Source organism: Rousettus aegyptiacus, unplaced genomic scaffold (assembly GCF_014176215.1).
Source record: "Rousettus aegyptiacus isolate mRouAeg1 unplaced genomic scaffold, mRouAeg1.p scaffold_m13_p_5, whole genome shotgun sequence".
NCBI classification, from domain to species: Eukaryota; Metazoa; Chordata; class Mammalia; order Chiroptera; family Pteropodidae; genus Rousettus; species Rousettus aegyptiacus.
This window is the reverse complement of record NW_023416308.1, coordinates 118722305-118734633: the sequence shown is the minus strand read 5'-3', so window position 1 is coordinate 118734633 and position 12329 is coordinate 118722305. Positions and strand designations below refer to the sequence as shown.

Genomic DNA, 12329 nt, shown 5'->3' with positions numbered 1-12329 from the left:
TCCTCTGAGCAGCAGAGGATTCTCCAGCAGACGGTCCGCAGACTTCATAAGTAAGGTCGCTTCCCCGCCCCGGTCCCAAAGCAGGCTGCTCTCCAGCTCCGCCTGGAACACCGGCTCTCCTGGGTCTCCGGCCGGCCGGCCCGCTGGCCTCCATCATCAGGCGAGCCAAGTCCCTATAATAAACCTCTTTCTGTAGAAATGCACGTCCTAGGCCGTTTCTCCGGAAAACCCCAGCTAAGGCAATCACCGTACCCCCCAGTAATTTTGAGGTGAAGCCCCTCGCGACACACTTCTTTGACGAGTAAGTGCCTGCTCGGGGAACACCGACCGCCTCTGAGAAGCGGGGCGTTTTTCCCAGGGCCCCCGTGGCCTTCCGCTCCCTTCCCTGCCCGCTTTGGCCGCCAGGAATGAGCAGCTCGGCCATAGCAATGGTGGAGGACGTCGCGGGCCGCGTCTCTGCATCCTGCGCTTGGGCTCTGCTCCGAGGGCTTTATGGACGGATGGCGGCCTTGGCCCCCTGTCCTGCAGACCAGAACCAGCCCCACTGGGGTGAAAACGTGTGCCCTGGTCTCGCAGGGAGAAGAGGTGGGGTTCAGACCCAGGACGCTGCCGGCTCAGAGCACACGCCTGGGGCCTCGGCCTCCCACGGGCGACTGTAGCGTCCCCTCCCGTGACTCCGCCCTCCCCATCTCCCCGGGCACCTCCAGCGGCACACGCCAGCTGCTTTCCCCGAGGGTGTCCCCGAGCGCCCCGTCACCCTCCCGACCCCGTTCTTTGCCCCCGACCCCGGGTATCTCCAGGAACCCCCTGCCCCGCCCCCGCGGCCCGAAGCTCAGCCCCTGGCTCCCCCTCCTCCAATGACAAGCACAAAAACCCCCCACGGTGGCTCGCGCTCTGCCCCGGTGACCACCACAGGGCTGTCCCCTGAATCCCCGGTGTGGGGGCGGGGGCCCGAGGCCTGTCCCTGCTCTGTCCCTCAGACCTTGACCCTTCCTCCCATGCCGCCCTGTGGTCCAGGCCTCTGACCTCCGCCCAGCCTCCCCTCTCTCACGAACGCCCCCTACATGACTCAACCCCCTCCTGCCCCCAAGAGCCGTTTTCAAGCAGACATTGGTGTGTCGCTCCCTTAAAAGCCACCCCCCCTGCCCCCCCCCCCCGCCTGCCCGTACAAGGACAGAGTCGGAGTCCTCACCACTCGGACCCCACCTGCCCGTGCATCCTCCCGCCCTCTCTATCCAGCACCCGGACCGGTGGGTCTCGGGCTTTGGGGACCATGAGAATCACCTGGGGGGCTTGTAGATCCTGTACTCGGAGATTGAACCTGGCTGGTCCAGGGGGTCCGGACGCTGCCCATGTGACCGGATGAGCCGACGGGCGCGGCCGAGGACGCTGGCCTTGCCGTGTGTCGGCCTCCACGCCCCTGCTCACTGCGCCTCCTGCCTGCAGGCCGCTCCTCCCCTATCTGCCCATCAGAGTCGCCCACAGCCTACCTCTGGCGACACCTCCTCCAGGCAGCCCTCCCTGGACAGCCCTGCCACGCCCCGCCCGAGGGGCTGTCTCTCCAGGTCGCGCCTCCCCCGCCCTCGCCCCCTGTTCTCTGGCCCAGGCGCTCCCACACCAGCCCGGCGGTGCACCCCCTCCCGTGGGCAGAGCCGGAGGCCGAACCGGCTGCTTCCCAGGCCGCACGACCTCTCCTCCCCACCCCGGTGGGGGCACGGGCACCGCGCGTCTGGCGATGAGGTTCGGGCACAGATCCGAGGGACCACACTCGCCTTTGCCCTGTGCCCCCCCCACCCCAGGCATCCCTTCCCTACTCAACCCCTGTGTGCCCCTAAACACACGAGGGGCCGACCGCGCCCGAGGCCCCCTCCCCGCCTCTCAGCTCGCAGAGCCTCGCTTGCTGCACGTGGTCGATCTGGACGGCCCGCTCGATTCTTTATTGATTTCGTAAGATATATACGCTCGTACAGGAATAACAGGAAATCCACCGAAACAGACAGGAGACAGCAGAAGAGCTTGGGGGACACGCGGCCGGTCGTGGGGGAAGGGCGGGTGGGCGGAGAAGGCCCCGCGCTTGCGCGCACTCGGAGGAGCTCCAGACCAGACCGGGGACGCGCGTGTGTCTCGGGGAGGGCTGGGCAGGCTGGGGAGCGGCGTGAGCCCGGCTCGCTTCTCGTCGTAGGTCGCCCTTCCGTGGTGGTCACGGACAAGGTGCAGGGGTCAGGGGCATCCCGAGACCGCCCTCGCCTCAACCCCAGGTGCAAGTTCCAGGTCCCCAAGTCCACCCTCAGGGTCAGTCACACGTGACGAGCACCCCAAACTCACGAGTACAGTTCACCGCGTGGAAGGATGCAAGCTAAAATCAGCCCAGCTCGGAGTCCGGGGCTGTCCTGTGCACAGAGCTTGGGTCACACTCCCCCAGAGGGAAGGCGAGTGGCCCCGGCTCCTCCCTCAACACGCTCGGGCGACGCCCCCGGGAAGCCCCCCAAGCCCTGGCGTCCACAGTTCCCATGGGCTCCATTCGCAGACGCGGCTGACGGCAGGGGCCCCGCCTCCGGTCTCCAGCGCCCCAGAGGTAGAACGGCTCCTGCAGGGCCCAGAGTCCCCGTCGCTGGTCGCACTGTCGCTGGTCGCACTGTTGGGCCATCTGACGTGGCCCACGGCCCCGGGTGCACAAGGACAGGTTCTCCAGGCAGGATGCTCCTAGCGCGTGCGGCCACGAGCCGTGGCACCGGCTTCTCCTGCAGGCCCCGGGCGTCCAGGCGGGAGGCCAGAGGGACGGCCCTCACGGGGTTTGTCCTCGGGGTCGGGCTCACAGCGGCTCCGTCACCTGCTCCTCCGCCGCCAGGCTCTCACTCCTCCCGGAGGCAGGGGAAGACTGAGGCGCGGGGGAGCTGCTGGTGGCAGGGCTGGCTGTCACGTGGTCCCCTTGTGTCCCCCAAGCCCTCTAGCTCACCACCCGCCTCTTCCTACAAACGCGTTTATGAAGCGTTGGAAGCACGACCCCTCCCCGGGATCCCCCGCTCCACCAGGGGACCACAGAACTTGGTGACAGATGGCAGTGGTGGCCCCTCTGTCCCCGACGTGGAGTGTCGGACGCGATCGGGACAGCCCCGGTCAGGCTGGGTGGGGCGTGGTCCATCTCCGCCCTGCGGGTGGGACACAGGTGCCCTCTGCCCGCCCTGCTCCACCCCCACCCTCGCCGCCCTCGGCCTCAGGACAGGACACCCCGGGGCAGTGGGCTCCTGGACGGGAGGCCCGCGCGTCTGGTGCTCGGGCGCCGAGGGCCGGCGCAGGCCCTAGTCCTCCTTGGGTTTCCGCGGCTGCCGCCGGGCCAGTCTGCAGTCGATGTAGGCGCCCAGACAGGACCACAGGAGAAAGCGCACCAGTAGGGCGATGACCAGCAGGACCATGAGGGGGTCGGCGCCCGCCCCCCACCAGGAGGCCATGCCGAGGGCGGGTGGCCGGAGCCGCTGCCCGGCCAGGCTCTGCCAAGTGCCCGCCGCGCGGCCAGGGGCCTGGGCCGGGAGCGCGGTCCGGCCGCGGGGCTCCGAGGCGCACGCCCCTCTCAGGGGTGACCCCGTCCTCCGCGCGGCCCCTGGGCGGACCGGACTCCAGTCCAGCGCCTCCCTGACGTGCAAGAGGACAGATCGGCAGCGGCCAGCAGCCTCCTCGGTCAAGAGGCCCGCGCACCACTCAACCGGAATGAACCACTCTGGGCCGACAATGGCCGCATTGTTGGGAGGCCTGGGCGGGAGGCTGCCGAGCCCCCCCTCTGCCCGGCGCCCCCCGCTCGCCGGCGCTGACGTAATCTGCAAACGTCCCAGGCGGCAGCTGCTGGGCGAAGCCGGCCACCTTCTCCGGCTCCTTCGGCCGCCCACGCCCGCCAGACAATCGGCCTCTTTCTCTCCCCAATTAGCTGGCGCTGCGGAGGCTGGTGCTGTCCGGTGGCCGCGTGGTCCCTGCAGCAGCCGCAGGCCCAGGACGGGTGGGGGCAGGGAGGCCGGGGGGAGCTGCGCACGTGGAAGGAGAGGACAGAGGGAGCGGAAGTGAGAACGGTCTCCTCGGAGCCCGGAGGGACCCCAGACACGGCTCTGCCACATCTCGAAGGCCGCTCCCGCCCGGGGCAGCCAGGGGCACAGCGCGGGCCATGCTGAGGAGGCCCGGAGAGCGGCCCCAGCACCGCCCGGCCCACCCACACCCGCCCGCCGGGAGGCCTCGGAGGAGGCCCACGGCCGAGGCCAGGCAAGGCCGTCCTGCGGGGTCCCCTCGCATCCCTCACGGTGGCCCTCGTCCCCACGCCAAGTCCCCCTGCAGATCCGCTGGGTGCCCTCGGCAAGGTGCTCAGCCCCTCGGGGCCACAGACTCCTTCCCGGAAAGCAAGGCGAGTGACGGATGTCTGCAATGAGGTGCGTGGAGAGAGGGTCAAGGGCGTTCACACCGAGACCAGCACCCTGCGCCTGGGCACAGGTGGTCCGGCCACCTTCCCTGTCCCCAAGAAGAGGCCCTGAGAAGTGTCTGTGCACAGTTTGGGACACGACAGCATCTGCTTCCCCTTCCCTGCCTGACACGAGCACACACGCACACGCAAACACGTGTGCACACACACATTTGTGCGTTGCACGCTCACGCATGCACACGTGCCTGAATGCCTGTGTCTGTGCAGGCAGGTGTGCACACGCATCTCTGCAAAGTTGGCGCGCCCTGCAAGGTTTCCGTGGGGAAAGACAGCCGGGCCCTCCCCGAGCTCCAGGGCTGTGTCCCCACGACGCCCCGGGCCCCAGCAGGGGTGGAGGCCCCTGGGGCCCCCAGCCACATTCTCACGCAGGAAGCAGTTTAACCCACAGGTCCCCGAGCCAGAGAGCAAGTCAGGGGGCCACCAGGGCAACAGGCCACCTGAAGCCAGACCCAAACCCGTCCTTACCTGCAAGGCAACAGCGTTCCCCAATCCAGCCCTTCCAGAAGGTTCTAAGGAGTAAATTCAAAGGCTTTGACGGGGGCGCAGCCTAAGATGGGCAGTGGTTTCAGGCACCTGTGCTGAGCTCCCCGCTACAGCGCCCCCACCACCCCTGGGCCCCAGAGGCTCCGCCGCCACCCACGACAAGGGCCACCTGGAGCGTGCGCTGTGCCCACTCTGTGCTCCGGGCGGCAACCCCGCTTCCTGTCTCCGTCCACGGAGAGAGCCCCAGGCCGTGGACCCGGCCGGGGACCCAGCGCCCTGTCAGGTGGCACGTCGCTCGGACTCGTTTGCCATGAGCAGGGGTTGGAAGATCCCTCAAGCGCACGCGAGAGTTTGGGTGGCCGGGGCCCAATGTGGCATTCGCAGTCACAGAGAGCTTTCGGGGGCACGGGGCTGCTGACAGGGGCCTCCCGAAGGTCACAGGAAGTCCTCAGCCGCGTCCGCCAGTCACCTTCCTGGAAGGACCCTCCTGCCTATATAGAGCGAGGGGCCCAGGGAGGGGGAGAGGCTGATCTCTATCCGGGTGGGTGTTTCGCTTACCTGAGAGGTGTGCGTCTCCAGGCGGGCGTCCTGGGCCAGCTTGAGGCGCAGGGCTGCAGGGCTCTGTCCTCAGCCTCCCACCCCAGCGGGGACAAGGTGGCCTTGGCGAAATCTCTGTTTTCTGAGCACACAAAGCCAACAACGCCCTATCACGTGGTATATATCCACAGCGCAGAGACTCGGGGCCACAGGGCCTCCCCTTCCTGCTCGAGCGTCCCCAGCCGCAAGGGGTCAGTGAGGCTGAGGTCGGCATGTCCTTCAGGAGAGGAAGCAAGCGGCCCCCGCCCTGGACAGCGCCCTGGCCCCTCTGAGGGCTGACTCCTTCTCGGGGGAAAGGTCTGCCTCGATGCAGCCGTGGGGGCATTACATGGATAAGGGGGGCCGTCCCCCACACGGGAGAATAATTAGGTGACGATACAAGCACAGCCGGCAGGCCGGCCCTTTGCAGGGGTCATGGGCCCAGCGCCCGGTCTCTGAGCGGTGGGCTCCGGGCGCTCGCACTCACGGGGAGCAATCGCCCACGTCACCCCACCATCGGCAGTGGTTTGGGGGCCCGATCAGGGCTCTACCTCCATCCCCGGGGCCCTTTCACCCACCTCTGGGTCCTCTTCCTCCAGCTTCAATGTCCCTTTGCTCCCAATGGGACTTTTCTGGGAAGGGGGGATGTGCTCAGCCAGGGAAGCCACCCCAGCTCGGAGAGCCAGACCACCCATGGGTGTCACCCCCGCCAGACAGCCCTTCGCCAAGGACTGACCACGTGGAGGGGCAGGAAGTGAGAGCCCGGCGCCCCGGAGTTCCTCCCGAGATCGCCGTGAGCTTGGCCTGAGCCCGAAGTCGCGGCTCGGCGCGGTTCCCCGCTTTCCTCCTGCCCGTCCCCACTCTTCCGTCCCTCTTCCCCTGGCAGAATGCACCCGGGGACGAAGATGACAAAGGTGACAAGTGTCACGTCAACGGGAACTGGGGCCGGCCACGGCCCACGGAGCTGAGCGGGCGGGGGCTCCCGCGCTGAGGACAGGCTGCGGACGTGAGCCGCGGCAGGGCCACGGGCTCGGGCGGGCTTCCTGCACCCAGGGAGACGGCCAACCGTCGAGGCAGCGACCCGCGACCCGATTGTCCCCTACCTAACGAGATGAGCGGGTGAGCATCTTCTACCAGTAAGGTCCGTGGAGGGGGCCTGGAGCCAGAACGAGCCCCCGGGGCCCCATCCGAGTTGGCCTGGCAGAAGCCGGGCTCCGTCGAGGTGACCCTGCAATGCTCTGGGCCCCGGAGTCCTCCTCTGCGGAAGGGGGCACCAGCCCCTCCCCCGTGTTCCACAGCAAAAGCAGGGTCCAGGGCTCAGCGCGCACTCCAATGCCCTCGACACCCACCGGACCCCCAGCTCGGAGGCAGGGCTGGGCAGCGAGGCCGAGGCCCCTCGCCCTGGTCCCGCCTGTCCTAGCGCTCCGGATTTGAGTCGGTCGGTCGCATTTGCTCTGTCACAGTATAACACCCTCCGAGATCTCGTAGGTATTTCTAGAGTGTGAGCTCTCCCCCACCACGCCTCCCCCATCCCCCGGGGTTTCCTTACACAGCCCCCGGCACCCAGGAGGGCGATGGGGCGAAGCTCGGCAGGAATGCGCTTCGTGGACAGGTGTCGGCGTCGCCAGGTCAGGTTAGAGCACAAGGTCTCGCTGGCCCAGATTCTGCCGTAACACCTCCAGCTGCGACGGGCTCAGGCGGAGCTCCTCAGGGTGCTGGGGTCCGATCGAAACTCGTTCCAATCGTTTTCACATAAGCAAGACTTGCTTGCAAAAAAAAAAAAAAAAAAAAAGCAATCGCAGTGGAAATACGTGAGCTGGAGAGTGACCACGGCCAACTCACACCTGCGCCAGAGAAAGCAGGACCGCGGGAGACCCGGGCAGGGTGTGTGGTCAGCGCGCCCCTTCCCCTGGGAGGACCGCGTCCCAGGGCCCGGGCGCCAGCCGCGCCGCCGACGCGGGCAGGACGGGCTCCCACCGAAGCGCCCTCCACTCGCGGGCGGGCAGAGACTCGTTTGCCTTCTCCCTTTGCCACAGCAGCGGAGCTCAAAGCCCGACAGCGGGACGCGTGGGAAGCCTCCTCGGGCCTCGCGGAGGGAGAGCCCCGTGCGGCCGGCCCCCTCTCTCACGAGGACAAGGGACAGGAACGAGGGCGGCCGCCCCCCCGCCCCTTCCCGCCGTCCGAGCCGCGGCCGCAGGATAAAGCCGAGCCGGAGGACGGGCGCACTTGAGAAAAACGTCGCGTCCGCCTTCGGCAGTTAAAAGCTGGTATGTAACTTCGCTCGCCGTGATCAAACAGCTAGTCAAGGACGCTGTCAGGAGCAGAATGAAATTCCAAATAAATTAGCCATGTCCGAGAGGCCAACACAACACCGGATTAAGGCTCACAAAGAAAATGCAATTTATTCAGCCTACCTTGTCAGAATTCTTAATAAACCCGCTCCTTTCTTCTCACCTCGGGCGGAGGGTTCCTGGGCGGGAGGCGACGGCGCGAACCCCACTTGGAGCGCGGGGCCGCAGATCCGTGCGGGCACAGTGCATGCTTTCGGCCGAGGTGAGTGTTTACACAACTGGGCTTTTACGAGCATTTCAGCAGAGACCGGACATGTCACGGGGCGAGGCAAGCTGTCACCAAGCCCGAGAAGCGTCTGCGGCGGGCTCACGTCTGAATGAGGGAGCAGTAACCATTCTGGCTTAGCTCCTTGGGGTGTGTGTGTGGGGGTGGGGGTCGCACCCGCCTGCCGGCCTTGCCCTTTGGCTGAGGGGGGGGGGTCTCCACTCACATAGTAGGTGAAAGGTAACCATCGCCTTTTGCAAATACTAACTGTCCTCTGATATAACTCATTAATATATTCAGCAGCCCTAAAAACAATATCTTTTTTTTTTTTTTTTTTATCAATGAACCAGACAGCTTTCACAGCGGACCCTTTGAAAGACTGAACAGGCAGAGGCTTGTGCGGCCGAGGAGGAGGCACCTTTGAAGCCTCGTGGGATGCATCTGCTTTGCCTAAAGACCTCGGCGAGAGCCGGGGGCCCTCTCCCGTTCACAGGGAGCGGGGTGGAGAGGCGGGAGGCGGGGGGCATTTGCTCTGCGGCTCTGAGGCGTTGGTGAGAGCTAAAACGGGCAGGCGTTTTGAGAGGAACTGGAAGGAAGCGACCCAGCGGTTAGCCCGAGGAGGGATATCAGGGTGCCTGAGAAATGCACACAATAAAGACTTTCCCGGAAGTAAAAAAGAGAGAGCGAGATGATGTGATAGTATTAAATTATTTTTTTTTTAACATGTAAGAGAAATGTGCTGAGCCGAGAGGGGCAGCTCTCACCAGTTTCCCACGCGTGACCTGGCCGAGAGCCTCTGAATGAAAATGTTTTAAAAGGCGGCCGATGGCGGGCGGGGGTCGGGGGATGCCCGTGCGCCCCGCCGTGACGTCTTTGAAGGGCGTGTGACTCTTCCTCGGATCGGGCCTGGCGCATGGGGCCCTGGGGACGCTGGGCTCTCGAAGGCGGATCAGGCCACAGAACGTGCCCCACTGCCACCGAGCGTGTGTCACCTGAGAACCCAGGAGGACTTGCGTTCCCAGGCCTGCCGGAGTGTCCGTCGTCACCGGTGGGTAACGATGCTCCGTCATCAGGAACGCGAGGCTGCTCCGGCTAGCTCGGGCACGTCCCCTGGCCATGGTCTAGCTCGGGCACGTCCCTTGGCCATGGGCTAGCTCAGACATGTCCCCTGGCCGTGGTCTAGCTCGGGCACGTCCCCTGGCCATGGGCTAGCTCGGGCACATCCCCTGGCCATGGGCTAGCACGGGCACGTCCCCCAGCCATGGTCTAGCTCAGACGGGTACCCCGGCCATGGTTAGCTCAGGCACGTCCCCCGGCCATGGTTAGCTCAGGCACGTCCCCTGGCCATGGCTAGCTCAGACAGGTCCCCTGGTTATGGGCTAGCTCGGGCATGTCCCCTGGCCACGGTTAGCTCGGGCACATCCCTTGGCCATGGCTAGCTCGGGCACGTCCCCTGGCCATGGTTAGCTCGGGCATGTCCCTTGGCCATGGGCTAGCTCAGACAGGTCCCCTGGCTGTGGCTAGCTCGGGCATGTCCCCTGGCCACGGTTAGCTCGGGCATGTTCCCCGGCCATGGCTAGCTCAGACAGGTCCCCTGGCTGTGGCTAGCTCGGGCAGGTCCCCTGGCTGTGGCTAGCTCGGGCAGGTCCCCTGGCCACGGTTAGCTCAGGCATGTCCCCTGGCCATGGTTAGCTCGGGCATGTCCCCTGGCCACGGTTAGCTCGGGCAGGTCCCCTGGCCACGGTCGGCTCGTGGAAGCTGAGCTGCCGCCCCGTCTGGCGGCACCGCATCAGGTGCCACTCCTTCCTCCGGGCCGCACAGCCTCTGAGGCCCCTCTGCCCCCACCCCTTTCTCCGCTCTGCTGGCATCTGTCCCATGACCGCTGGGAACAGAGAGGTGTGGCACATGGCTACGAAAGTTCCGGAAGGCGAGGACAGCGCAGGGCAAAGGCTGCAACTGAGGGGCCATGGCGGAGATTTTGTCAGAGCCGATGAAAGGCATCAGCCCACAGATCCAGGCATCTCCGAGAACCCAGGGTAGGACGAACGAGAACTCCGTCCCTGGAGATAGCATAGTGAATCTACACGATCTCGAAGAAAAAGATGTCTACGCGTGGGATTTTGTTTTAATCGGGTATGTTAAAGCGACGGACCCTAGGACACGTCCTTAAAAGAAGAATTTATACTTACGGCTCCCAAAGAGGAATTGGGGGTGCGGGGTGCGGGGGGCACACGCCGCAGCTCACAGGGGCACACGCGGAAGCACCACGGCGGGCCGGGCCCCAAGGAGAGAGGGGGGAGCATGGGCGAGAGCTTCCCACGGCAGGGATGAGAAGCCGCTGCGTGGACTCGACACCTGCTGGGCAGGAGGCGTGACGCACAGGCCAGGGCTTGTCATGCGATTCTCACACGCCCGAGGAACACAGAGACCGTACGGGCGTAAGGAGCTCGGGCCGTGACTTTGGCCCACGTTTCCGAGATGCCGAACCACACGCGTGCGGAACGTCAGGGCGGAAGACCACAGAGGGGCACGTCTCAGACACGGCCCGAGCAGCCCGGGCTGCGGGGCGGAGCAGCCGGCCGTGGGCCCCAACCCCCTCCCGGCACGAGTCACCCCCGGGCCTCGGACGCGCAGCCGAAACGCTAAAACGCCGGGTTCAAAGGAAGGCGTGTCGTGAACCATGCGAGAACTATGCTTGCTTGTTTCCCAAGCCGGCGGCTCCGAGCCGCCCTTCCGGCCGCGGCGGGTGGGTGCCTGGTGCCTCTCGCCCTCGTGAGCCCTGGGGTTTCAGTGCCGAGCTGGCTGCGGGGGAGGAGGCGGTGCCTCGTCGGGGGTTTAATTTGCATGTCTGGGTTTATTTTTCACACGCGTATCGGCATTCGGAGTCCCCGTCCTGAGACGTTACAGCTGGGTCTTTTGCCAGCTGGGCTGCGTCTTCTCCGCGTTGACTTCCAGGCAGTCTTGATCGTCTCGCACCGTCCTTCATTTCCGGCGCGTCTGACCCCTGACGTCGGGGGCCTGGCCAGCGTGGAGGGACGGTCCCTCTCCGGGTGTGCCGGTTCCCGGCGAGAATAAGGGCCTCGCCACCCGCACGCTGCTCACATACAAAGCAGCCATCCAGAGCCCAAGCTACGACCACCTCCCACGCCACGCGCTCAAGACACTGTCCCCAGGCCGGATCGCCCGGGGAGGGCACCGGGCGCCAGGCCCCCGGCAACAGCCTCTGAGCCCCAGAGTGGCTCACGTTATTGAGACTGGCCCCTGCTCCCCACAGAAACCACAGCGACCGTTCCTGCCTGTCCCTGCTGGTCCCTCTGCCCCGTCCTCGACCCCGGCGTCTCCTCGTGGGGCCCCCACGACGTGGCGTGGCCCCCATCTGTGGGCATCGAACCGGCTTCCCAATGGCGGCTGTCTCCAGGCCTGTTGGCCTTGCCACGCCTCCACCAATAAAAACCTACACGGGGACAGTCACTCTCTTCCTACGCGTCCTCCATCAGTCCTCGGCGCTGCGATATCGCCTCTCGGCGTGTGGTTTGCCTTTTCGTGCTTTTTATGGTGCCGTTTGATGAGCGTCAGTTGTGAATGTCATGCGGTCAAGTTTATGAATTGTCCTAAAGGCCATCACTGGAACGGCAAGTCAAGGAAAATACGTTAAACGCACGCGAATTGGAGGAAAAGACACGATGCCGTCATTACCCCCACCACAGAGGCAGCGGGAGGGTCGTAGGGCACGTCCCGCGCGGCTCGTCGAGCATCTCTCGGGGGTGATGCACCCCACTTCTGCTCACACATCCTCGGCCAGAGCAACTCACGCGTTCACGCGTACCCCAAAGGCGGGTTAGCCGCTCCCCCGATTCGGTTACGCGGGGCGAGGCTCGTCGCAGCAGAGAGCGGTGGGGGGAGGGGGGCCCCGATGACTTTGAAGGGCTGGCACGTTGGGAGAGGAGGTGGCCACAGGGTGGGGCCTGAGCTCAACCCCTAGGGACCGAGAGCCAGAGCGGACCCTGGCCGACAGCCGGTGATCCAACGGGGCCCCTCGTGCCGTGACTCATGCCGACGAGCACGTGAGCTGGACGCGGACCCCACCCCAGAGCCCCCAGCGGAGACGCGTCCCCGAGCAGATGACCCCACCGAGCCCACCGGACTTCAGCCCCAAGGACGCGTGAGCCGGTGAACGGGCGTCGTTTAGGCCCCCACATTCGTTGTCATCTGCTTCGAGGCATCGGTGGCCGACGTGGGGCGTGGCGGAGACTCG

At 65.8% G+C, this 12329-nt stretch overlaps 1 protein-coding gene across 1 annotated transcript; it reads right to left on the bottom strand.

The window, feature by feature from the left end:
• Positions 1 to 1897: 1897 nt before the first annotated feature.
• On the bottom strand, positions 1898 to 3449 carry SMIM38 (small integral membrane protein 38). Its single transcript, XM_036221515.1, has one exon. It carries the CDS (start codon positions 3447 to 3449, stop codon positions 3300 to 3302), a length of 150 nt encoding a protein of 49 aa, XP_036077408.1. The 3' UTR covers positions 1898 to 3299.
• Between the last annotated feature and the right edge of the window lie 8880 nt (positions 3450 to 12329).